At 37.3% G+C, this 25,010-nt stretch overlaps 3 protein-coding genes across 3 annotated transcripts; 2 read left to right on the forward strand and 1 right to left on the reverse strand.

Moving 5' to 3' along the window:
- Positions 1–8,521: 8,521 nt before the first annotated feature.
- On the reverse strand, positions 8,522–11,130 carry LOC112754149 (heavy metal-associated isoprenylated plant protein 3). Its single transcript, XM_025801730.3, has 5 exons — positions 10,668–11,130; positions 10,397–10,544; positions 10,066–10,298; positions 9,532–9,610; positions 8,522–9,292 (listed from the first exon to the last, which is right to left on the reverse strand). The coding sequence occupies exons 1-5, from the start codon at positions 10,674–10,676 to the stop codon at positions 8,724–8,726; spliced, it is 1,038 nt and encodes a 345-aa protein (XP_025657515.1). The 5' UTR covers positions 10,677–11,130; the 3' UTR covers positions 8,522–8,723.
- LOC112757056 (uncharacterized) lies at positions 10,829–13,612 on the forward strand. The gene is made up of 4 exons (XM_025805654.1): positions 10,829–10,867; positions 10,982–11,045; positions 11,673–11,736; positions 11,884–13,612. Exons 1-4 carry the CDS (start codon positions 10,829–10,831, stop codon positions 13,610–13,612), a joined length of 1,896 nt encoding a protein of 631 aa, XP_025661439.1.
- A 1,641-nt stretch (positions 13,613–15,253) lies between these two features.
- LOC140180117 (uncharacterized) lies at positions 15,254–16,990 on the forward strand. The gene is made up of 2 exons (XM_072220513.1): positions 15,254–16,123; positions 16,469–16,990. The coding sequence occupies exons 1-2, from the start codon at positions 15,254–15,256 to the stop codon at positions 16,988–16,990; spliced, it is 1,392 nt and encodes a 463-aa protein (XP_072076614.1).
- The last annotated feature ends 8,020 nt before the right edge of the window (positions 16,991–25,010 follow it).

Here is a 25,010-nt window from a genome sequence, read left to right on the forward strand (position 1 = left end):
AAAATCATTTATTAGTTAGACTCGGCAAGGCCTCTAGACTATAGAGGAGCGACAAACAATCTCATTTTCCTAAATTCCTTAAAATCATAGCTTCTCAATTTGAATTGATTAAAATAAAATTTAAACCAAAGCCAAATCATTCAAACCAAACTAACTTATTTAAACCAAAACCAATTTCAATTTCATTCTTAAATTTGAAACACTCCCAAAATTCTCATAAAATTTTGGCAGCTCCTCCCCTAAAACTCGGACTTTGCCACCCTTCTCAGGTCCTATCCAAACCACTCAATCATCCATAAATACATACATATATATAATCAACAAATCTCTACAACTCATCCTCATCATCATTTACTATCAATATTATTTATCACATTCATTAATAATCAAACATCATGCATTTCAACTACCCACTCAACAATTTCCAACAACGAGTCACTAAACCTCAACCTTCCATATCATACAACTTATCCTATAGTCATCTAGCCTATGTTTTCACGAAACATATATATTATCTACGAGAAACCAAAATCATACCTTGGCCGATTCCTCGTAAAGCCAAAAAGTACTTCAAAGTCCTCCTCACCATAAGTCCCAAGTTCTAATTCACCACTCAACAAGTTCAATCCAGCATCCAACACCACCAATCACTTTAAACCTCAAGCATTTAATCTAAAAATATACAATTTCATCATAATTCAATATAGCGCTTATTAAATTGAAAAGTTCACCAAGGGTTGAGAGCTCCTTATCTCACCCATGGCCTAATGGGACAACACCCAACAATACTCGCAAGTTAGAGCTCACCTAAACCATTAAAATCACATAATTCTCAATTTCAAAGCTCATGAATTTCAAAATTGAAGGGAGGAATTTTGGGTGATAAAAATTGAATTTCTTACCAAATTGGTTAGTGAACTTTGTAGAGAATTCCGAGATAAACGCGTAGGCGCTAACGGCTCGTCAATCGAAGCTTCCAATTGAAAGATAAGGGGAATTGAAATCAGAGCCAAGGGTTTGTGTTCCTCCCCTTTCTCCGTTCCTTGCTTCAATGTGATTCCCAATTGAATTTGGGGAAGAAGAGCTGTAGCTCTTCTTTTAAGTGGCAATTGGGTTGGGTCTTGGGTCCGGTTTGGGCCTAGTTCAATCGGTTTGGTCCGTTCGACTTAATTTTGGGTCAAAATCTTTAAAATTAGTGTCAAAATTTTTATTTTAATTATTTCTTCCATTCTAAACTATAAAATTTAATTTTTTAATTTTTTTAAATAATAATTAATTTATTAGCTAATTATTTATTCATTTTTACGGTTAAACTATTGTTGTTGCCTTTTTTTCTCCTCCTCCTCCTCCTCCTCCTCCTCCTAGTGTTATTGCAGTATTTTTTATTTCCTCTTTTTCTACATTTATTTTTTCTTGTTTTTATTATTTTTAAGAGGATAAAAATAAGAAGAATTATGGAAAGGTGAAACAAGAAAAAGAACAAAAAATTTTCTAATTGTGATATAGATTTTTGTTAAGACAGTGAAAGAAAAAGAACAAGAACAAAAATTTTTTAATGATGATGATGATGAATTGTGAAGAAAACTTTTAAACTATGGCATAAGAATTTCTTAATTTTGACACAGAAATTTCTTAATCGTGACCTAAAAAATTTTTTAGCCAATTAAAAGTTACTAAAAACAAAAATAGAACCAAAATCTCTTAACTACGTGATACAAAATAAAATTTAACCGTAACACATGAAATTTCTTAACCAATCAAAAGTTATCAAAAAAAATTTTAACTTGTGGTCTTTTGAGGACTTTTTGTATTATTCACCAAAAAATTTTGTGCCATTTCTAATTAAATGATATATTTTTCTTATCATTGAACTGATTAAGTGATATTGAACTCATATATAAAAAGTTTAGCGATTCCTATCTCATTTGCAATAAATTGATTTTTTTTAATTCCAAAGCACATTTGAATGTGTTTTTTGGCTAAAGTTTTACAGTTGTGGTTCTTTAAAGATTTTTTTGTATTATTTACCAAAAGTTTCTATGTCATTTTTAATTAAATAATATTTTGTTATCACTAAAATTGATTGTATGATATTGAACTAATATATAATTAAGAGATTATTCATTTTCGTATCATTCGTAATAATTTGATGTATTTTTTAAATTTAAAATATATTTAAATATATTTTTGTTGGTTGAATTAGTCAAAGTTTTAGATTTATGGTCTTTTGAATATTTTTTGTGTTATTCACAAAAAATTATAGTATTATTTATAAATAAATTATGTGTTTTATTAATTGTGTGATATTGAACTAAATGATAATAATAATAATAATAGTGATGATCAGTGGCGGAACCAGAAATTTCATAAGAGGGGGCCAATTAAATATAAATATAACAAAAAATTAACAAAATATGATTTGTAGCATATATATCAAAAAAGTAATTATATTATATAAAAGTCAATGTTCAACTACATACTTTAAGATTTTGATATTTTTAAACTTGCTCGACGATGCTTCATGGAACTAAAATCATCAATTATCATCTCTGAAGTGAATTTTGAAGTAATTTCCTTTTCAATATATACAATCATACAATCTGCTAAAAATTCATCTTCCATCTTGTTTCGAAGCCTTGTTTTAATAATCTTCATAGCTGAAAAGGCCCGTTCAGTTGTTGTTGTTGTCACAGGAAGAGTCAAAACAAGACGAATTAATCTATCAATTAAAGGATATATATTTGATTTTCCTGTCTCTGTCAATTTTTGACACAATTCAGCAAGAGTAGACAAATTTTGAAAATCTAGAGCTTTAACCACATCAAGTTCATAATGTTGTAACTCATAATCCAATTGAATCTTTTCTTGCTCAGAAAAATCTAAAGAATAGAAATTCTTTACAAGATTGCATATGTTGCAAACACTGAATAACTTGAAAGCATCTTTAGGATCTAAAGATGTACTCAATATGAGGAGCTCGGTTGCTTGCTCACTAAATCTACTATTTAGCTCTTTCAATTGAAAATCTATCACGCTAGTAAAAATGTCAATACGATAGTGGTGTTCAACAGTGACAACATCCTTTTTATGACGAGACCGAATTATGTCACTAAAAAAAGCACCCATATCAGGTATCTGAATAGCATGATCATTGCAGAAAGAACTAACTTTCTCCAAAAGTGCTCTCCAACTATTATCTCTTAACTGTTGAATCAATGACTTTGTACTAGAAACCAGATGCATAGCATTCAAAATGTCTTGAGATTTTTGTTGCAATGCTTGACAAAGTTTATCAGTGATTCCCATGATTTCTTTCATCATATGCAAAATGAAAACAAAATCAAATGATAATAAAGATTTAAGAGCATAAGTAGCATCACCACGTTGAGAATATGTAGATCCATTAGTAGCCAAATCTTCCAGAACTGAAGTTGTTGCTCCAAACATACGTAAAAGGCTACAAATTGAGTTGAAGTGAGAGCTCCACCTGGTATCCAAATTTGCGGACGCTTTCCGGGATCACGCATCAATGTATCAATATTAACTTGATCTATTTCAGTCCTTGTTATTTTGGAAGCAGGGGGTTGAATATCTTGCTCAACAAGTTGTGTCACAGGTTGTTCAATAATATTTTGAACATTACTCAAAGAATCTGAAGCTGAATTTTGTTCATCATATATTCTCTCTTTTCTCTTGAAAAATGAGTGAATTGTTTTCATCTTTGACATTTTTAACTTAACTTGAACTATCTAACAAAAAAAAACAAAAATAATTGCATATATTATTTTCTTAAAAAAATATTAAACCTATTGAGTAATAACAAATAATTTTAGAAACACAAATATATAATAACCAAAAATAAAGTTATTGATTTACCTGATTATTTTTTTGTTCCAAGTCTCACCAAAAAATAATTCTATTGAGTTTTGTCCTCACTTCAATCTTTGAACACTGTCTATTATAAAAAAAATAAATTAATTATTTTAAATAAATAATATAAATAATACTTGACATTGTTATTAACTTAAAAAAAATTGAAATATACCTCTTTGAATCTTTGTTGTGCATTCAATGGTTAATATTTTGCTGTTCACTTCTCTTCAATGGTTTTTCTTCATATGTCTTGTTTTAGTATGGAAGGAAAATTAGAATGAGAAGAGTAGAAGACCAAAAGTTTGGAAACCACTAAAAGATAGAGAAAAGTGGCGCTGATGCCTCTGATGGTTTGAAACAAATATTTGAAAAATGTACTAGGGTTACTTTAATTAATAGTATGGGCTTGGGCTAGTATAATAGAACCATTTTTATTAATTATTAGAATGGGCTATTTATTAACAAGAGCAACAATAATTCAAATATCTAATACATAGTGCAATTTTTAGTTATTTTAATTTATAAAATTTTGTAACTTATATTTTTTTTAATATTATATATAAAAAAATTTAATATTATTAATTATTACTATTTACTATTTTTTTAAAAAAATTTTGGGGGGACCATGGCCACCTTAGGTCTCCCGTGGATTCGCCATTGGTGATGATAGTGGTAGTAGTGATAATGATGACAAACAATGGCAATAAAGGAGAGGAGGATGAGAGAGAAGAAAAAAAAAAGAAAAAAAATAAAAAAAGAAAAAGAAAAAAGAACTGATAAAAAAAATGTTGGTCAGGGACAGATCCAATATATATAGGAGTGGATATATAATATCCTATTGTAATAATATGTTTGTCCCTATATTTAAAAAAATTTTATTTATGTATGAAAAACTTTTATATTATTAAATATCAATATAATAATAAAAGTAATTGTATTATATAAATTTAATTTATTAAAATTAAAAAATTAAATATAAACAAATGTAAAACAAATAAACAAACAAATCGACAATAATAATAGTAATACTAATAATGATTGAATTAGCTAATTATACAAAGTCAACTCTAGGTTCTCAAAATATCCATGAGAGTATTAGTATTTAATAATACTTCTTAAAAGTTAATTGAGATCATATATATCATTTATTTATTTTTATTATTTTATTTAATTTAATTTTGATAATAATATAATAATTTATTTCTATAAAAAAACGTTTATCCCATAAATATTATAGAGTGTCAATTCTATAATTAAATATAAATTATATTTACCTTATAAAAGAAAGCATTATATATATATATATATATATATATATGAGAATTGTGTTTGTTTGATTTTAAATTTTTATTTTTTATATAATTTTTTTGTCTCTCTTATATAATTATAATAAAAAATTAAAGTTAGTCTATTTGAATTTTATTTTTTATAGATTCTTTAAATATTAAGTTATAATCTTTTTATATTATGTAAAAATAATCAATAAAAATATGACTTGATGGATATGAAATGTTTGATAAGACACTAATATCAATAATAAACATATGATATAACGTATTAGAAAACTGACTAACATACTTTAAATTTTAGATTTTTAAATATATTAATGTTAATTTTTTTAACTATTTTTTTATACTATTTTTATCTACACAACTACAATTTTTTAGGTTCATCATAGGAAATGGTACGGTGATGATGATCATGATCATGGTAAATTGGTAATGAAGGTGAAGGAAAACCGGAGGAGAAGGAAGAGAAGATGTTGAAGAAGCATGCAAATGTAAATTTAATTTAATAGAATTTAGTTAAAAAAATTTGGTTATCTAGCTTTTCTGTAAATAAAATGAGTATATTAATATAGGTGTTAACGTGTTTAATAATAATAATAATAATAATAATAATAATAATAATAAAGTTAATTGATTTAATTAATTAGACATCTTAAACTCAAATTTCAGAAATAACAATTTTTTTTTTATATCATAAGGGTATTATAGTGATGAATAATATTTTAAAAAAATATCGTGGCACCTATGCTCGGCAACGCAAGTAGCATGCATCTCTCATGGCGACGAATGTGTGTGTATGTATGCATGTCTGTCTCTCTTTTGGGGAAAAAAAATCACTGCTATATTCACCGTCGATGAAATGAGTAATCTTCATTCTATCACACCTCATCTCCTAATTCTCCCAACCATCCCCGACTCACGTAGTAGGTAACAAATTCTTGAGTATATGGTCAAATTAAGGGATTGTGGGTTTTGATATGGGTTAAAGTGGATTTGAAATTTTCAGTGGAGGTGAGCTTTATACCAATGGGAGCTGGAATTAGTGGATATGTTGCATGAGACCTTAAGGCCCATAAAGTTAACACATCAAAAGCCGGACAGAATTTTTTGGAAGTTTGACAAGGAAGGTATATTTTCAACTAACTCTTTTGTGCAGGTAGTACAGTCAGAATCCCTTCCGAAGGATATAACCAGCTACAGTTTCACAAGAACACTATGGAAATGTTTGGTGCCGCCACAAGTGGAGTTATTTACTTGGTTTACTCTAATAGGAAGAGTAAATACTAAAGAAAGACTCCTTAGATTGGAAATTATTAGCCAAAGTAATAACATGTGCGTCCTGTGTAATAAAGAAGTTGAACATATTCACTTATTCACCATTTATTCTTGGGGTGTGAGTTTACTTGGCAGGTGTGGTGTCAATGGCTAACTGAATTTGGGAGATCGTGGACTATCCCGAGCTCACTGAAAGAACATTTTGAGAGTTGGACAGGTGCTGTTAATAGGAAGGTAGAGTGCAACAAGTGGTTCATTTGCTTTTTCTCGGTTATTTGGATTGTTTGGCTCGAGAGAAACGGACGAATCTTTAATAACAAGGAGGCAACTGCAGATGTGGTATTTTAGAAATCTTTAAATAGTTATAGAGAATGGAGTAGTTTAGATTCTTTCTGTTGTTGATGGCAATATCGGAGGTGACATTAAGGAGATTTTTGTTTTCATTTTCTTATTTTTGTTGAATTGTTGGCTTATTTATCGCTCTACTTTATTGTGTTGAGCTCTCTTATTCAAAAAAAATAACGTTTTTTTTTTTTTTCAAATTCAACACTATTTTTCGTAAACAAGAGAGAGAAAATAGAAAAGAAAGAAGAAAAGAATAGTTGAATATTTTGAAAAAAGAAATATGGTTATTTTTTATATTATTATAATAAGAATGGAGAAAGATGAGCCACATAACTTTTATATTGGTGAAACAATAAGATTTTAAAAGACAATTATGTATAAAATAAAAGTACAATCAAATAGTATATAACTATATATAGCCATTCTCTTTGTACATTATCTTTCAATCAACAATTTTTTATAAGTATTTCTTTTATATGATAATGATATATAATTGGGTAATATTGCAAAACAACATTAACTCGTGAAATATTATATAAAATTATGAAATGAAAAAAATTATGAATCTATTAAAAGATTAAATGAAATGAAAGGGAAAAATCATGTATATATATCTTTTATTTAGATTTTGAGTATAATCAGTGTATATCAATAACAAACTTTATACGCCTAGAATATTGTTTGTCAAATTGTCATCAACCTTAGCGCAATTAACACATGATTTCCCAAAAAGCGAAAAGCAAAATGTGCCTGAAAAAATAAAAGCACTTTATTTGCATTCACCAAAATTTCAAGCAGTGATTATAATTTATCTTCCTGAAAGAACGTATGGCGGGATGGCAGTATTGTTGTTTAATATAATTTTCCTGCTGCAGGAGGAAATTGTCAGCACTGAACAGGAAATAAAGATGAGTTTCAACGACGTGATTATTATTATTATTTAATTTTGATAGAATTAACAAAACTAACTGCATAGTTAGGTATGAATCCCCACAAAAATTGTGTCAAACATACAAGACAAAGCCAAGAACTCCTTCCAACTTAGCATGCCAATTTGGAGTTAAACCATAGGTTCTTGAAGATTTAGTTACGACGGCATCATCAAAGGTATCTCAACAATGATCTGTATTTGTTTTTCTTTAATTACATCACAAAATTAGAAACGGGCCAAACAGGAAACAACAAACTACTCCAACTTTTCCCACTTTAATTATCAGAATCCAAATCTCAGGCCAGCCGGCCGTACAGCCAGCCTCTTCCATCTCCACGTCACTGTTCAATCCTATGCGGTAGAACCAAAGTTCTGATTCTTTTTTAATGCATACAAATACAATTAACTTCTGGGGTTTTCATATTAACAAAAGATGGTTATTTCTTAAATTATGCGATCAATAATAAAGTTTTTTTTTTCGTTTAATTGATAACAGAGTTGACGTCCTAAACACAATTTACTACTACTTTAGGGAAAACCAATATTAATTGAGGGAAAAAAAAAGAAAATTCATTCGCTACTGTATACCCCATAATTCTGTAAAAGTCACTTCTAGGATTCTTCTACCACACCCTGTTTTTCCATCACTACTTGTGAGTTGTGACAAACTATAAGAATTAAGGATTTAAGAGGAGCTCCATAATAAAGTTTGAACTGTTGCCATTATAACAGAACCATCATGCAAATTGTTGTAGATGATCATGATTATAACACAGAAAGTGGAATAAAAGATCCTTAAATGTCTATATAGAACGAAGAATTACCTTTCTGCCGCAATTCCTTATATATAAAAATTGTTATTTACAATGCTAATATTTTTTGGGTGTCTATTACAATCTGCTAATATGTTTCGAGTATACGCTGTATATCTAATTCTGAAATAAAAGAAGAAAAAAATTAACTCTATTTTTCCTAAAATTGTGAGAATCTCCAATCCAATGGCCGTTGAATCACATGAGGGAACAAGCATTGGGATTCTCGTCGCTGAACATCTGAGGAGCAGGATAACGAGGGTGCATGTAATAAGGGGGTGGCTCGGTATACCCTTGATTATTATGATGATTAACATCATGGCTCCCTCCATAACCCCAATAATCATAAGGGTACCCTTGATTATTAGGGTACCCGGCCCCTGATGAAGAAGGGTTAACCTCCACCGCGTAGCTAGTACTAGTTTGACCAGGTCCATACCCATCGTACCAATACATAGGAGCAGGTGGGTACCCGTAACCGGAGTGCTCCATTCTGTTAATTTCCACTGCCTTGGTCCCACCTTCCTCCACCACCGCCTTCTTCCCGCCGTCTCCTCCGCCGCCACCACCACCACCACCTTCTTTCTTCCCTTTCTTTTCCCCTCCTCCTTCTTTGTTTTTTTTATCTTCTTCTTTCTTGGGTGGGCCCATCACCTCAACGTTCCTCTTGAGCTTCTCGTTCAGGAACGGCACCATTTCCTTCACGTCCATGGTTCCCGTAACGGTTACCAAATCCTTCCCTTCTTCAATGTTCACCGATTCCACTCCTGCTCAGCAACACGTCATCACACACCATGCTAGATTAATTAGTCGGTACTCACCTTAATTCTTAATCAATATTTAATTAATTAAAATTTAAGTGCCATTTTAAACAATAATCGTGTGGGGCTCTTGCATCACAAGCCCACCCAACTTATAATTAACTAATTAAATAAATAAAATACGTTTGTAAATTAAGTACAGAGAAATAACAGCTTTAATTTAATTTAATTAGGTCCAAAGTTACCTTTGACCTTGAGGATAATCTTGCGAATTTTCTGAATGCAACCGTCACAGTGCAATCTGATCTTCAACGCCACTGTGCTCTGCACAACACCAAACCACAAATTAAACTTAAACAATTAAAACAGAGAACACTCTAAAATCAAATGAAATTCAGAAAAAGAGTCATAGCTATGAGGAGAACGAGTCGCACTAATTTAACTCGGTCGTTACGGAAACATTAGGACTCAAAATTTTTCAATTAGGATGAAATTTGCACTCTGTTTCAGTCTTCACCGTATTGACCAAGATAAAAAATAAGTAAATAACAATAAAAAATTGAGTTATGTTAAGTATACACCAAAATCAATCACAAAAAATTGATCACTAATATAAAATATACATTGAAATATATCTATATATTAAAAATAAATTAAATTACCTATATATTTATACACAAATATATTAATACAAATATATTAATAACTGATTTTAGTGACTAATTTTAATCTACAAATAACATTTCTTTACAAAATTGAACTAAATCATAATAATCTACCTCTTTAGGCTTTTTTTCTTCGGGCTTTTTGGCTTCCGGTTTCTTGTCATCGGACTTCTTCTCCGGCGGCGGTTTATTATCGGCGGCGGGGAAGTCTTTCTTGGGCTGGGGGGAAAGGAGCTCGACCTTCTTGTTGGTTTTCTCGGCCAGCCTGTCTCGAACACTAGCGGGGTCCACTTTTCCGAAGACGGTTAGTTTGTTAGAGGAGATGTCGGCCTTCACGTCTTCCACACCTGAAACCCACAACAAACCAAAGTTGAAAATTCTGTCATCGATAACGGAATTCGCTTGTGTGGCCAGTGGGTGGGTTTTAAGTTAGTTAGTTTGTTACCGTCAAAGTGGCGAACGGCGCGTTTGATTTTCTTAACGCATCCCTCACAATGCATGTCTAGCTTCAATACGACAGGGGAGGGAGCGTCGTTTTTGTTCCCTCCGCCTTCGGTCTTCTTCTCCGTGTCATTCTTTGGCTGATCTGTTTTCTGTAACCGAACGATGTCAAAAAAAAAAAAAAACGGAAATTGCGTGAGTGAGGAATTTGAATAAAAAAGAAGACATGGAAACTGAAACTGAAACTGAAATTGAACGTTGAAACTGAAACTAACCTCTCCCATGTGGGGAACTGTTTTGGGGGAAATAAGAATAAGAGTTGGTTTTGAGTTTTTGACGAGAGTTGTTGAAATTTAATTTGAAGAGGAATCTGAAAAGAGAGGCAACGGGGTCAAATATATATAAAGAGAAGGGGTTTAAGGTCAAGGGAGTGAGGATGTCAGTGGTTACGGCAGAGTTGGATCTTGTTCATGATGTATGTGTATGTTTGAATGTGCATACATGATGATATTTAGATGACGTGGATTATATATTTATTTTCTATTTGAAGAATATAAATGTGGAACGTCAATTACTCGTATTCCTGTAGGGAAGAAAACGAGGAGCACGGTCATGTGCTTTCGGAAGGTTTGTGTTTTGTGGTTTTGCCGCAGGTTTGGACTTGAGGACGAGGTTATCAATTTATCATGACTTTGAACGTAACGGATTGGCTTAGGTCCGTCGAATTTGAACGGAACCGAACTGATTAAATGGATATTAAATGTGTATATAATATTAGAACGAATGAATAATCTGGTATAATTGAATCTGACTTTATGATATCCGATTATAATTAGTTTGAGTATTGATTTTGGAGAAGCTAAGTCCAAACTAATCTGTAAACTCAATTACTCTTTTATTAAATAAAAAAATACAAATTTTTATATATAATTTTTGCACTAATTAACCTAATTTTATTATAATTATTGACGTGTGCAACCTCCCAGTAATGTAACCGACCTAAGATTTCGGCATCAATCACTCCTGGCTGAGTCCGCTTTATCCTCTAACCGAAACCCATCACAGCAAGATACGCTAAAAAGAAGCACGTGACGACTCCTCGGAACTGAAAAGATACTAACAAACAATCCCGGTCATTTGGTATCGCAACTAACTCACACCTCACTTATAAAAACAGAAACCACAGCCCCTGGAAGGCACAGTATTCTCTTCTCTTACTTAAGACTCTTTCTTCTTTGATAAATACACGTTCTGACTTAAGCATCGGAGTGCTTTTGCAGGTACTCCCACCACCGTGTTTCAGAGACATCCGAGGACCCTTGCCACACTGATCCCAGCGGACGTGTAAGCTCGCCCGGACCAAACAAGCTCCCAAGGCCGAGCTTACTCCTCGGATTACTTGAACGGAACATTTGGCGCCCACCGTGGGGCCGATAACACTAACCCCACGATTCCCTATTATATTTCTACCTCTTGAGTTTTTCTTCGCAGGATAGCACGGGTCCCAGTCATGGCTGACAACGGAGTCCCTCAATTCACACAGGCCGAACTCATGGCCCAAATGGCGGAACTTCAAGCGGAGGTCAAAAGACTAGCCGAACTATCAGCACGAAATAACGCCAACCAGATAGGCGAGGGAAGTTCCAAAAGATCTTCCCAGGGCGCGCCTGACCTGCTGATCGCTGACCCACCGAAAGAGAGACTGACCTTGGACAACCCTTTTTCCGAAGAAATCACAAATTTTCAAATGCCAAAACATTTCACACTCCCCTCCTCACTTGAGCCGTATAAGGGGATTGGTGACCCCCGGGCTCACATTAAGAAATTTCAATCTATGATGTTTTTTAACGGTCCTAACAATGAACCTGTACTTTGCAGAGCATTCCCGACATATCTTGACGGAGCAGCTTTGCTTTGGTTCTCAAAACTACCTGCAGGTTCAATCTCATCATTTGAAGAACTGGCGAAGTCTTTCATTGATTACTTCGCCGCAGCGAGAATATACGTCCACGGATCAGATTACCTCGGCACGATCCGCCAAGGTCCACAGGAGAGCCTAAAAGATTACCTGACCAGGTTTGCAGAGGCGACCATGGAAATACCCGACCTAGATCCGGCTGTCCATCTCCATGCGCTTAAGGCCGGCCTCCGACCTGGCAAATTCAGAGAAACAATCGCCATCACCAAACCGAAGACACTGGAGGAGTTCAGGGAAAGGGCAGCCGGACAAATGGAAATTGAAGAACTACGCGAGGCCAACAAAACGGAAAGGAAACCCATAAGGGAGGAGGAACGATCAATGAGATCGACCCACAACAAGGAGGTCGGCAAAACGTTCAAGCTCACTCCGAAGTTTGACAATTACACCAGATTCAACACAAGAAGGGAAAAGATAATCAAGGAAATACTCAATGCCAAGATTATAAAACCCCCAATAAGAGCAGGCAGTTACCAAGACCAGAGGTTCGTAGACAAAACCAAACATTGTGCTTTCCATCAAAAATACGGACACACCACCGACGAATGCATAATAGCCAAAGACCTTTTGGAAAGGCTTGCACGGCAAGGCCTATTGGACAAATACATTGAGGGGAGGAAGCATAAGGAAGACGACCGAGGCAGGGAGGAAAGGCAACCGACTTCAGTAAACAAGGAAAAGTGGCCGAACAACAACCTGCCCAAGGCAGTCATAAACTGCATCTCCGGGGGATTCGCTGGAGGCGGCGAAACAACATCGGCCAGGAAACGAAGTTACCGAGCCATGCTAGCCATAGAAGGAGCCTCACCTCCAAACAAGAGCGACGCACCAGATTTAGAGATCACCTTCAATAAAGCGGATATGTCCTCGGCCGCCCCACACCTGGACGACCCGGTCGTAATTTCTATCCAGACAGGCGACCTACTGGTAAGAAAGGTCCTTTTGGACCCAGGTAGCAGCGCAGACGTACTTTTTCATTCTACATTTTTAAAGATGAACTTATCTGAAAAACTCATACAACCCTCCTCCGGAGAACTGGTAGGATTCTCCGGAGAAAGGGTACCCATAAAAGGTTATATATGGCTTAAAACGACAATAGGTGAAAACGCATCATTCCGAACACTTGATATACAATACCTGATTGTCGATTGCAATAGTCCTTATAACATTATCCTCGGGAGACCTGCTCTGAACATGTTCAGAGCAGTAATATCAACTTTCCACCTATGTGTTAAGTTTTAGGCACAGGACGGAAAAATAGCAACGATCCACTCAGACCGCCAACAAGCTCGGCAGTGTTATAACTCTTGCTTGAAAAGGTCGGATAACAGAGGAAGACAACATAAGATCAAAGCAGTACAAACCAGAGAGGAAGTCCTTTCCCTAGCCGAACTCGACCCCAGAGGAGACACACAAGAGAGACCACAACCAACTGACGAACTCCAAAAAATTCGACTAACGTCCAAACCAGAGCAAGTAACATACATAGGTCAAGCACTACAAGGGCAAGAAAGGTCGGATCTCGTAAAGCTGCTAAGAGCCAACGCAGACTTATTCGCCTGGACCCCAGCAGATATGCCGGGCATAAGTCCGGAGATCATCTGTCACAAACTCGCCACCAATCCTTCGAGCCGACCCATAGCCCAGAAGAAAAGAAACCTAGGAACAGAGAAATCAAAGGCGGCCCTGGAAGAGACCAGTAAACTCCTACAAGCCGACTTCATCAGAGAAATCCGCTTCACCACATGGCTCTCGAATGTGGTAATGGTAAGAAAAAACTCAGGTAAATGGCGCATGTGCGTCGATTTTACAGATTTGAACAAAGCATGTCCTAAAGACGCCTACCCTTTACCATGCATTGATAAACTTGTAGACAACGCTTCAGGTTTCGAAAGCTTGAGCTTCATGGATGCATACTCGGGGTATAATCAAATACTGATACATCCTGAAGATCAAAGCAAGACAGCATTCATAACCGAACATGGAAACTTTTGTTATCGTGTAATGCCATTTGGCTTAAAGAATGCAGGTGCGACCTATCAACGCTTGATGGACAAAGTCTTCCATCACCAAATAGGACGCAACATGGAGATATATGTGGACGACATGGTCGCGAAAACCAAGAGAGAAAAATCGCACTGTGAAGACCTCAAGGAAATATTTGGTCAACTACGAATTTACAATATGAGACTGAACCCCGAGAAGTGTGCCTTCGGAGTAAAGGGGGGAAAGTTTCTCGGATTCATGCTCACATCCCGAGGAATCGAGGCGAACCCTGAAAAATGTTCAGCAATACTCAACATGGAAAGCCCTAAAACGATAAAAGAGGTACAACAACTTGCAGGAAGGGTAGCTGCGCTATCCCGATTCCTCCCCGCTGCATCAAGCCGAGCATATCACCTCTTCCAAACGATATCAAAGAACAAAAAATTTCATTGGACAGAGGAAGGCGAGAAAGCATTTTCCGAGCTCAAAGCGATCTTAGCAACACCACCCGTGCTACAAAGACCAAAAATCGGTAACCCTTTATATTTATACTTATCTGTTTCAAACTATGCTATAAGCTCGGCCCTTGTTCTTGAAACAGGAAAAACGCAACAGCCAGTATACTTTGTCAGCAGAGTCATGCAACCAACCGAGCAACGATATCCGAAGATAGAACAACTCGCCCTTGCACTGATAACAACAGCAAGGAGACTCAGGCACTACTTCCAAAGCCACACAATAATAGTAAGGACGAATCATCCACTGAGACAAATATTAACAAAACCAGAACTGGCAGGACGGTTGACCAAATGGTCAATTGAACTCTCAGAGTTCGACATTTAGTTTCAGACAAGACCGGCCCTCAAGGCACAAGTTCTCACCGACTTCATCACAGAGATGACCCCACACGATCACATTGAAACATGGGAATTGCACGTAGATGGGGCGTCAAGTCGAGAAGGAAGCGGGGCTGGAATGATATTAAAGGAGGGAAATAAGGTGGTAGCCGAGCAAGCCCTCCAATTTCACTTCTCGGCAAGCAACAATCAGGCCGAGTATGAAGCCCTCATAGCGGGATTAAAGCTCGCCCTAAGCCACAAAGCAACGAACTTGACGGCACATTGCGATTCCCTCCTGGTGGTCCAACAAATCCGAGGAGAATTCCAGGTAAAAGATCCCTTGCTAGAACAATACTGGCTCATAGCAAAGGATCTAATTTCAAATTTCAGTTCGTTCACCATATTACATGTGCATAGAGAGCAAAACGTCAGGGCAGATATACTATCTAAACTCGCCGCCACCAGAGCGGACACACAAACATCAACATTATCACAGCACACACTCACAAAACCGAGCATTGAATTATTATGTATTGAAAACATTAACCACCTCCACGATTGGAGGAAACCTTTCCTTGAATACATATGTACAGGTGCATTACCCAGAGACGAGCTCCATCCTCAACAGTTCAAACGTAAGGCAAGCTTCTACACAAAAATATCAGGAGAACTATACAGACGAGGTTTCTCACAACCACTACTAAGATGCCTAGACCAAAACCAAGCCAGAGAAGTAATGAATGAAGTCCATGAAGGAGTATGTGGGAACCACATAGGAGGACGAGCTCTCGCCGCAAAAATAATCCGAACAGGATATTATTGGCCGACCATAAAGAGAGATTGCATAGCTAAAGTCAAAACATGCGACAAATGCCAGAAACATGAGGCGATCTCAACCAAGCCAGCCGAAGTACTGCACAGCATGGAGGTAAGCTGGCCTTTCTACAGATGGGGGCTTGACATCCTCGGCCCCTTCCCAACAGCACCATGACAGGTAAAATTTCTTTTGGTATCCATAGACTACTTCTCAAAATGGATAGAAGCGCAACCTTTAGCAAAGATAACAGCTGAAAAGGTACGATCTTTTATTTGGAGAAATATAATATGCCGCTTTGGGATACCAAAAGAAATAATATCGGACAATGGTAGACAATTTACAGACAGTAAGCTCGGATTATTTCTAAAAAATTTCAATATTCAACACCGTTTTAGCTCGGTAGAACACCCACAAACTAATGGGCAAGCCGAAGCTGCTAACCGAGTTGTGTTGCAGGCAATAAAGAAGAAACTCGACAACGCAAAGGGAGAATGGGCCGAGTTCATTCCCGAAGTACTATGGGGCTACAACACCACAATACATAACACTACAGGCGAAACACCCTTCAAGTTGGTCTATGGCTCGGAAGCCCTGATCCCCATTGAGGTCGGATTACCCACGCTAAGAACCGAGCTGTACGATGAACAACAAAACCTAAAGGCCAGGAGCGCCGAGCTTGACTTAGCTGAAGAGGACAGGGAAATCGCCGCAATCAAACAAAGGGCCCAGAAGAAAATAATAGAAAGAAAATATAACAGGACGGTGATTCCGAGAATATTCAACAAAGACGACCTTGTGCTCAGACGAACAGAGGAAGCCAGAAGACCTCCAGCTCATGGCAAGCTCGCCGCAAATTGGGAGGGCCCCTTCCGTGTCACCAAAGTGCTCGGCAAGGGAGCATATCAACTCCAAACATTACAAGGCAATGCCATTCCAGGAAACTGGAACATCTCGTCACTCAAAATGTATATGTCCTAGTCTGTATCAAATGCGAATGAAGGTACTCTTTTTCCCCCCTTAGAGCTTTTTTCCCAACGAAAGGGTTTTGCCTAAGGAAGGGTTTTAACGAGGCCGGACGCCCCCCAAATCCTTGTAAAAGCGTTAGATTCTTTTCAAATAAAGCCTAACGATGACAAAATACAACAAAAACACTTATATTATCAAACTGGCCTGAAACATCGGCCAAATACCACTACTTAATAGTCAAACCAGCCTAACGTCGGCCAAACACCATACAAAGTCCAAAAAACTAACAGTCTAGAGCTCAGACAGTTAAAACAAAAGCCACAAATACAAAACAAACTAAGAAGGAGCATTCTCATCATGCTCCTCCACAGTACCATCTACAACTAACTTTCCACCTACAACTATCTTTGTAATATCGAGCTTATTACAATCAAAATCAGGAGCTAGCAGGGCAATCTGACTCACAGCACGATCAAAACCATCAGAAAACATCTCCATTCCAGCCTCCTCTAGCTCGTACACGCGAGAAGTAAGCCGACCTTTAGCCACGTCATGCTCCATAACTTCAGCTTGCAACAAGCGGATCTGATCTCTCAGACGAACCACCTCATCCTCAGCCTCTTTCGCCCTAGCCACAGCACTAACAGCAACATCTTCCTTTTCCTTTACAACCTTCTCCAAATCAGCAATCCGAGCTGTATATGACTTCTCCATGGAAGAAACCTTGTTGACAGCTTCTTGCTGATCAGCACCAATACACTCAACAGTCCGACCAACGCAGAGTAAGCGAGAAGCAACCACCTACCCAGCATCCATAACATGAGAACAATACAAAAGATTGAAAGAATAAGAAACACAAACAAAAACATACCTGAACAAATTTACCAAGCGCTTCCATTCCAGCACGCCGCGTCATAAGCATGTCCCCAGGGTATTGAGAGGCCCGATCAGAAAGTTCGGCAAAGTCAAACTGTTCGCTCCACAGAGAATGAGAGTTAGACCCCGCAATGAAGCCATGAAGTTTCTTCTGACGATCAAACACAGGGTCCCCCTCACCACGGATTTCCTGGTCAGCCTCAGAGATAACCTCCAAAGAAACATCATCCCTCTTCCTCTTAAACGAAGAGGCCGGACGACCAACAGAGGAAAAAGCCTGTTCGCCACCATCCTTATGCTCGGCCTGACCGACAACCTTGTCCTTTTTCTTATTTAAAAAAGTTTGCAACTTTAAAGGATCCAGCAAGGGAACTCGTCCTCCTACAACATACCCAACGGAAACGATAAACAAAATAGGAAAATGGTAGTACGGACGAAAATTAAAACAAAACCTTACCTATATATGTTTTCAAAGCCTCAACATCACCCGAGTCATACAAACGCAATACATCAGAAATAGACATGCACTCCCCAGCAGCAACGCTCTCAACCAAAAAATCCAACACAAATTCCTCCTCTTCACTCCGCTCAGAGGCCTCAAGGATTTGACTAGGCTCAGAACACCAATAAAGGGGAAATCTTTCACAAAGATCATCGTCCAAGTAAAACGGGTATTCGGACTCAATGGACCGAACTTTGACAAAAAGGGACTTGAAATTTTTAAAAGAAGACTTATAAAGAAGAAATATGGAACGGCCAGGGAAACTGCTAAAGCAAACCCACAAACCTTTTCGAGTACCTTTCGCCTGAAAGAGCGAGAAGAACAATGGCAGGGAACAGGGAAAAGACAGATAATCCATCAGAATCTGGAAGGCGCGAAGGAACGCCCAGGAGTTAGGATGTAACTGCGAGGGAGCGCAGTTCAGTTGGGTAAGAACATCGCATTCGAAGGGCGAAAACGGAAAACGCACGCCAAGCTCAAGCATGCAGGGAGTGTACATGTAAAAGTACAACCAATCCCCTCTCCTCTCAAAAACCCTATCATCGCTAGAACAGGGAAGGAACTCTACACTAACCCTGGAACCCTTCCTCACGAAGTCCAACCCTTTCAACTCAGCAAGGGAGTCAACACTAGTAAAAGAAGACGACCGGGTCTTAACGTCCTCACTAACCCAGTGGTAAGGATCATCTTCCCTGACCTCCACAGCTTTTAGTTTCTCTTTCAATTTTTCCCCCGTGAATGACCAAAAACAGTAAAAGACAGAAAGAAAACACTAACCTTTCGAAGACATAGCAAGATAAAGTGGGAAGAAGAAGAAACGGCGAAGGCGTAAGTTCCGAAAGAAGTGATTATTGCAAAGCCCACTATTTTAGTGGGTAACTTAAACCCATACCCACTACGAAACATGGGGAACTAAAACGACACCAAATGCGCAATAAAAGCGACACGAATCACTAAACACACAAACCAAAAACCAAGCCCACCAAAACGATTATCGCGCGCAAATAAAGACATGGACGATCGAAGCTCGGCCGATATTCCTGAGCACAACACCAGCCGAGCTTGGGGGCTATGACGTGTGCAACCTCCCAGTAATGTAACCGACCTAAGATCTCGGCATCAATCACTCCTGGATGAGTCCGCTTTATCCTCTAACCGAAACCCATCACAGCAAGATACGCTAAAAAGAAGCACGTGACGACTCCTCGGAACTGAAAAGATACTAACAAACAATCCCGGTCATTTGGTATCGCAACTAACTCACACCTCACTTATAAAAACAGAAACCACAGCCCCTGGAAGGCACAGTATTCTCTTCTCTTACTTAAGACTCTTTCTTCTTTGATAAATACACGTTCTGACTTAAGCATCGGAGTGCTTTTGCAGGTACTCCCACCACCGTGTTTCAGAGACATCCGAGGACCCTTGCCACACTGATCCCAGCGGACGTGTAAGCTCGCCCGGACCAAACAAGCTCCCAAGGCCGAGCTTACTCCTCGGATTACTTGAACGGAACAATTATAAATTTATGGGTATTTTATTTATTGTCATGCTACACATCTATATATCCATATATTTAAGTTGGCCCAATCCCAAACAACTTCACGCGCATCCAATCTCACTAAATAAACATGACTTTCACACACCCAATACACACGAAATTGCTATTTCATTCGCGCTTCATTATGGAAAAACGTTTTTTCTTCTTCAAAACGCACGAAACCGCTGCTACTCTTCGAATCTCTCTCAAAATCACTCAAACTTCGCTCACGTTCTCTGCAAAAAATCACTACTGGAGAAGAATCGCGAGAAGATTTCGCAAGAAACAACTAGAAACTAACGAAAACAGCAACAAAGACTGACAAAGGTATGAGAAAAATTACTATTCATTTGAAATCTTGCAATGTAGCGTTTCTCCTAGTTGCATTTTAAGTTTACTGGATTGATTTGTTTCGTTTAGTATATCGACGTATTCTGTTTGCATTTTTACAGTGTAACTAGGGCTTTGAATAAAATTTGTTCTTATTTTCATTCAGTTCGTTGGATAGTGTAACTAGGGCTTTGAACTTGATTGTTACTCTATTTAGTGGATAGTGTATGTGAGTAGATACTGTATCTAAATTTGAACTTGGTTGTTACTCTGTTGAGTTGACATCTTTTGCATGGAGAAATACTATTCTTGATGATTGAAAGTTTATAACGATTTGTTCACCACATATATGTTGTTCGGTTCAGTGGCCTTGGTGATTTCCATTTACTTGATATTTAGTGTGTTCAGGGCTTAGGGTTATTCTAATTGCATTTTTCTCCTATAACTAGGGGTTTATATGAAATTTGTTCTTAATTTCATTCAGTTCAGTGGATAGTGTAACTAGGGCTTTGAACTTGATTTTTACTCTGTTCAGTGGATAGTGTATGTGAGTAGATACTATATCTAAATTTGAACTTGCTTGTTACTCTATTGAGTTGACATCTTTTGCATGGAGAAATACTATTCTTGATGATTGAAAGTTTACAACGATTTGTTCACCACATATATGTTGTTCGGTTTGGTGGTCTGGGTGATTTCCATTTACTTGATATTTAGTGTTTTTAGGGTTTAGGGTTATTTTGATTGCATTTTTCCACTATAACTAGGAGTTTGTATAAAATTTGTTCTTATTTTCATTCAGTTCAGTGGATAGTGTAACTAGGGTTTTGAACTTGGTTTTTACTCTGTTCAGTGGATAGTGTATGTGAGTAAATACTGTATCTAAATTTGAACTTGGTTGTTACTCTGTTGAGTTGACATCTTTTCGATGGAGAAATACTATTTTTGATGATTGAAAGTTTATAACGATTTGTTCACCACATATATGTTGTTCGGTTCGGTGGCTTTGGTGATTCTCATTCACTTGATAATTAGTGTGTTTAGGGTTTAGGGTTATTTTGATTACATGCAGTAATGCTTTTCTAGCCGTTTTATTATTTATCATGTTTATTCAATGCATGAATAGGGTTCGGTTCAGTGGGTTGGGACATTTTAATTGACTTGATTAACATATACATGCTTGTGGTTGTTGGTGTATTGAGTGAAATATTGACCAAATTTTTTCATTACAGAAAAACGGAACAAGACAATGGTGACAAAGAAGGAGAAGCCACACTATAATGTAAGCACATTAAATATATTTATCCATTTTCATTCAAATAATATCTATTTTGTATTATAAAAATATCCTCACATTCTGTTTCAAAACTTGTTGAAAACTCATGATTGCAGATGTCAAACAAAGGCAATAGCAACAGTGTTCAGGGATATGAGTCAGGAAAAGAAAGATATAGTTGAAGAAATGGGATTTGGTGCCCTGGCACATGTCCCAAAAATGAATGTCTCTCACGCCCTCTTGAGAGAATTGATTGATTGCTATGATGACTATAATAGATGCTTGATGTAAGAACCGGAGTTTTTCACGTAAAACCGTTTTAATAAAATAATTTTAGTGTCCGGAATGGATTCAAAATTTGAAAGTTTTAATTTGAAAATATAAAGGTGAAATTTGATTTCAATGAATTTTTCTGAGTCAGAAAATGTATTTTCTGTGAAAAATCGGGAAAAACCGCAAACCGACAGTCGAACCGGTTGAATTGGTTCAAGTCTGGCCGGTGCTGTGCGAGAGATAGTGGAAACAGTTAAAAACTTTAGAAAATAGTAGGAATGGAAAACCGAGCATTAATTTTAAAGGTTTGGCCCAAAGTTGGGCCAAACGGACTAAAAATGCTAATAGATTGGACCGGGCCCAAGCCCAACATATATAAGGGTTCATTAAATGAACCTATTCAACACACCACTCTCATAACTCACACAGACCAGCTGGGAAAGAGAGGAGGGAGAAGAGAGAAGAGCACTATTCACCTACAACTTCAATCCGCGATATCTCGAGCTACAGTGCTCCGATTCACGTGCCGTCAGCGGCTACGCGAAGCTCTCGCCGAACCCGTCACTTCTATCTGTGCTTTATGGTAAGATTTTCGAGTTTTCCTGCCCAGCTTTCGTGCCCTTGTGAATTTCGAGTTTTTGGTTTGGTTTTGAGTGAAATCTTGTGATTTTGGGTGTTTAGGTACACTCTAGCACTTGATTCCCATTGGGTTTCGACCCAATCCTCTTTTGGTAAGGTGAGCACACTTGATCTCTTGTGATTTTGTGTATATATGAAACCCTAGGTTTGATTTATGGAACATGTGTCATATTAGCTTGAATAATGGAGCTTGTTGGTGATTGTTGATGCTTGTTGGAGTGATTGGTGGCTTGGATTGAGGTTGAAAGCTTAGCTTGTGCTCACTTGGGGTTTTGGTACATATTGGGAATCGGCCAAGGTATGGTTTCAGTTTTCTCTATGTAGCATTGGTGTGGGAAATCGTGATTCACACTTTTCACATCTCCACACAACTAACCAGCAAGTGCACTGGGTCATCCAAGTAATAAACCTTACGTCAGTAAGGGTCGATCCCACGGAGATTGTCGGCTTGAAGCAAGCTATGGTCATCCTTGTAAATCTCAGTCAGGCGGATTCAAATGGTTATGAGGTTTTGATAATTAAAATATAAATAAAACATAAAATAAAATAAAGTTACTTATGTAATTCATTGGTGGGAATTTCAGATAAGCGTTTGGAGATGCTTTGTCGCTTCTGAACCTCTGCTTTCCTATTGTCCTCTTCCAATCATGCGTCCTCTCTTCCATGGCAAGCTGTAGGATCCTCTCAGTGAAAATGGTCCTCTATGGTTTCTGCACGGCTAATCAACTGTCGGATTTCTCGTATCGGATGAAAAATACCAGGTACAGCTACCGCATGGCTAATCATCTATCGGTTCCCGCTAGCATCGGAATAGGATCCATTGATCCTTTTGCACACTGTCATTGTGCCCAAAATTCGCAGGTTTGAAGCTCGTCACAGTCATCCCTTCCCAAATCCTACTCGGAATACCACAGACAAGGTTTAGACTTTCCGGATCCCAGGAATGCTGCCAATTGATTCTAGCCTATACCACGAAGATACTAATCTCACGGACTCGGTCAGTGTATTAGATACCCAAGAGAATATACTCTGGCTATCATCCAATGACTACGTTTAACATCATATAGACCGCTTTGTGGTTGTCAGGCACACGGATCTTGGCTAAGCGAGTAACGAAGATTGGGTGATCGTCACGGGTCACCCCTTCATTCTGGCTTAACTGAATTAAGTACGAGAGTATATCTTGGAGAAGAAGTAGGCGTGAATTGAATAGAAAATAGTAGTAATTGCATTAATTCATGAAGAACAGCAGAGCTCCACACCTTAATCTATGGGGTGTAGAAACTCCACGGTAGAAAATACATAAGTGAAAGAGGTCTAGACATGGCCGTGAGGCCAGCCTCTCCAAAGAGGTTTTCAGATGAAAAAAGTTACATAAGGTGATCAAAGATATAAAATAAATCTCTAAAAGTAGTTTTATACTAAACTAGTAACCTAGGGTTGCAGAAAATGAGTAACTAAGTACAGATAGTACAGAAATCCATTTTCGGGGCCCACTTGGTGTGTGCTTGGATAGAGCATTGAAGCTTTCACATGAATTGGCTGTTCTTGGAGTTAAACGCCAGCTTTGGTGCCAATTTGGGCGTTTAACTCCAATTCTGGTGCCAGTTTGGGCGTTTTACGCCAGAAAGTTTTAGGCTGTCCTTGAGTGCCAGTTTGGGCCATCAAATCTCAAGCAAAGTATGGACTATTATATATTTCTGGAAAGCCCAAGATGTCTACTTTTTAACGCAATTAAGAGCACTCCAATTGGGCTTTTGTAGCTCCAGAAAATCTACTTCGAGTGCAGGAGGGTCAAAATCCAACAACATCTGCAGTCCTTTTTCAGCTTCTGAATCAAATTTTTGCTCAGGTCCCAACAATTTCAGCTAGAAAATACCTGAAATCACAGAAAAACACAAAAACTCATAGTAAAGTCCAGAAATGTGATTTTTAAATAAAAACTAATAAAAATATAATAAAAAGTAACTAAAACATACTAAAAATTATGTAAAAACAATGCCAAAAAGGTATAAATTATTCGCTCATCATAACACTAAACTTAAATTGTTGCTTGTCCCCAAGCAACTAAAAACAAAATAGGATAAAAAGAAGAGAATATACAATGAATTCCAAACTTATCAATGAACTTAGTTCCAATTAGATGAGCGGGGCTAGTAGCCTTTTTGCTTCTGAACAGTTTTGGCATCTCACTTTATCCTTTGAAGTTCAGAATGATTGGCATCCATAGGAACTTAGAATTCAGATAGTGTTATTGATTCTCTTAGTTCAGTATGTTGATTCTTGAACACAGCTACTTTATGAGTCTTGGCCGTGACCCTAAGCATTTTATTTTCCAGTATTACCACGGGATACATAAATGCCATAGACACATAACTGGGTGAACCTTTTCAGATTGTGACTCAGCTTTGCTAGAGTCCCCAATTAGAGGTGCCCAGAGCTCTTAAGCACACTCTTTTTGCTTTGGACCACGACTTTAACCGCTCAGTCTCAAGCTTTTCACTTGACACCTTCACGCCACAAACACATGGTTAGGGACAGCTTGGTTTAGCCGCTTAGGCCAGAATTTTATTCCTTTGGACCCTCCTATCCATTA

This window comes from Arachis hypogaea, chromosome 16 (assembly GCF_003086295.3).
Source record: "Arachis hypogaea cultivar Tifrunner chromosome 16, arahy.Tifrunner.gnm2.J5K5, whole genome shotgun sequence".
NCBI classification, from domain to species: Eukaryota; Viridiplantae; Streptophyta; class Magnoliopsida; order Fabales; family Fabaceae; genus Arachis; species Arachis hypogaea.

Coding starts and splice junctions, on each gene's coding strand:
- LOC112754149 (XM_025801730.3), bottom strand. Junction 10,299..10,396: donor CGCCGTTCGCCACTTTGACG/GTAACAAACTAA, acceptor TGTGGGTTTCAG/GTGTGGAAGACGTGAAGGCC. Junction 9,611..10,065: donor AAGAAAAAAAGCCTAAAGAG/GTAGATTATTAT, acceptor GGTGTTGTGCAG/AGCACAGTGGCGTTGAAGAT.
- LOC112757056 (XM_025805654.1), top strand. CDS start 10,829: ATGTCAGTGGTTACGGCAGAGTTGGATCTTGTTCATGAT. Junction 11,046..11,672: donor GTTTTGTGGTTTTGCCGCAG/GTTTGGACTTGA, acceptor GTGCTTTTGCAG/GTACTCCCACCACCGTGTTT. Junction 11,737..11,883: donor ACACTGATCCCAGCGGACGT/GTAAGCTCGCCC, acceptor TTTTCTTCGCAG/GATAGCACGGGTCCCAGTCA.
- LOC140180117 (XM_072220513.1), top strand. CDS start 15,254: ATGACCCCACACGATCACATTGAAACATGGGAATTGCACGTAGATGGG. Junction 16,124..16,468: donor AAGTACTGCACAGCATGGAG/GTAAGCTGGCCT, acceptor GTTGTGTTGCAG/GCAATAAAGAAGAAACTCGA.